Genomic DNA, 1,740 nt, shown 5'->3' with positions numbered 1-1,740 from the left:
TTCATCGGTTAGCCCGACGCCCTTGTACCCTTCTTCCTCGTGCGCTCCGCCAGACTGCGACGCGCCCGCCGTGCTCGTCGCTCTTGCTTGAGCTTCCAAAGCCCCAAAGCCGCCGCTTCCCCACCCGCCGCTACAAATAACCCCCTTCCTCCTCGCACGCCACGCTGCCCCCTCTGGCTTACCGCCTCTCCTCCGCCTCCGCCTCCCTACGCCACCTCATGGCCGCCGCCACCGCAGCCGCCGTCGCCTCCCCGGCGGTCACCGCCCCCTTGCCTCGCGCCGCCTCGTCCGCGGCGCGCCGGGGCTTCGTCTCCTTCGGCGGGGCCGCCGCCCGTCCGTCCGCGCTCCGATCCGACCGCCTCCGGGCAGCCGCCGCCGGCTTCTCCTCCGGTAACGGCCCTTCTCTTCGGTCGTCGTCGCGCTGGTTTGGTTAGGCCACTCGGGGTCTGAGATCTAGCTGTTGTAGCGTGGCGCAGTGAGCAATCTAGCGCGGGGATGTAAACATGTTTGCTCGTGAAATTTGGGGAGGATCTAATACGAGTCCATGAGCACTGGGAGCAAACACTACTGTTGTGCGTCGTTAAGCTTTATCAAGTGTCCCCGTTTAAATTTTGTGAGAAATGGTACTCTTGTAGGAGTGAGATCAGGGTTGAAAATATGCTATTAGAGCATCTCCGGCAGATTTTTTTTACTAGGAGAGACACGTAGCCACACCTTTAACTTATATGAGCTGACTTGACATATTGGGGTTTTAGAGAGCTTACCACATATGTCATGTGGTGAGCATCTCCAGCAGATGATGAAAAAACTCCGCCGTGTTGTAAAAACGGTGTTTACGCCACTTTGGGCCCAAAAAGCCTGCTCCAATAGCTGCTGTATATGTAACGTTGTTGCAATTTTTTTTAGGCAAGCCTAAATTTTGTCTTGTGCTGCTGCATATTTGCAACGCTGCTACGGCTGTTGTAAAAACGCAGGGCCACATGAAAAACGGCCTTTTAGGCCACTTTGTGCCAAAAATGCCGCTCCAACAGATGATGAATATGCAAAAACGCAGCCGTGATGAAAAAAGGCCGTTTAGGGCACCACTTTTACATCATACGGTGATTTAAAATCTTCTCTCTCCTACCCATAGTGGATGCTCTTAGAGCATGTAATGGAGGTGTTTGGGTATGTTGCTTACTTAAAATAAAAAAAATTCTGGGTTTATGCAATGTCAGATGCACCAGATGATTTTACTGTCTATGTAGTGCTCCACTTTGTTTTGTCTCTTGACTGAGTGTTAAGCTTAAGTACTCCCTCCTACACAAATGTAGGATGTTTTTGCAGTTTAAATTAAACTGCAAAAATGTCCTACATTTGTTTACAGAGGGAGTAAATGGTTGAACAATTTAAGCACCATTATAACATTGCTAGCATTGGAGGTCTCTCTCTAAGCACTCCTGCAGGTGTAAATTCAGGCCTAAATTCTGTGTTGGGAACTTCTTTGTCTGTACATTTTGCAGTACTAATCAAATGTATCTGTAGGTGTGCGCACCCACGTTGCTGCTGTTGAACAAGCAGTTGTGCAAGATGCTACAGAGCTGGAAGCTCCAGTTGTTGTTGTTACGGGTGCTTCCAGAGGGATTGGAAAAGCCGTTGCATTGGCTCTTGGAAAAGCTGGCTGCAAGGTGAGCTACTTCGCTGTCTTAGATATTCATTCGGTATGTGCAGAAAGAGTTGGTTTCCTTGTGTGTCCCTGCC

At 50.3% G+C, this 1,740-nt stretch overlaps 1 protein-coding gene across 1 annotated transcript in view; it reads left to right on the top strand.

The window, feature by feature from the left end:
- Window positions 1–218: 218 nt before the first annotated feature.
- The window catches only part of LOC119354923 (3-oxoacyl-[acyl-carrier-protein] reductase 4-like), a 5,754-nt gene continuing 4,232 nt past the window's right edge, over window positions 219–1,740 (top strand). The window contains exons 1-2 of the mRNA XM_037621690.1: window positions 219–390; window positions 1,525–1,667. Coding sequence (XP_037477587.1) covers window positions 219–390; window positions 1,525–1,667 — 315 coding nt within the window. The remainder of the gene's footprint in view (window positions 391–1,524; window positions 1,668–1,740) is intronic.

The sequence above is a fragment of the Triticum dicoccoides genome, chromosome 2A, assembly GCF_002162155.2.
Source record: "Triticum dicoccoides isolate Atlit2015 ecotype Zavitan chromosome 2A, WEW_v2.0, whole genome shotgun sequence".
In the NCBI taxonomy this organism is placed as follows: Eukaryota; Viridiplantae; Streptophyta; class Magnoliopsida; order Poales; family Poaceae; genus Triticum; species Triticum dicoccoides.
The sequence above is the reverse complement of the archived record's forward strand: the minus strand, read 5'-3'. Positions and strand labels throughout refer to the sequence as shown.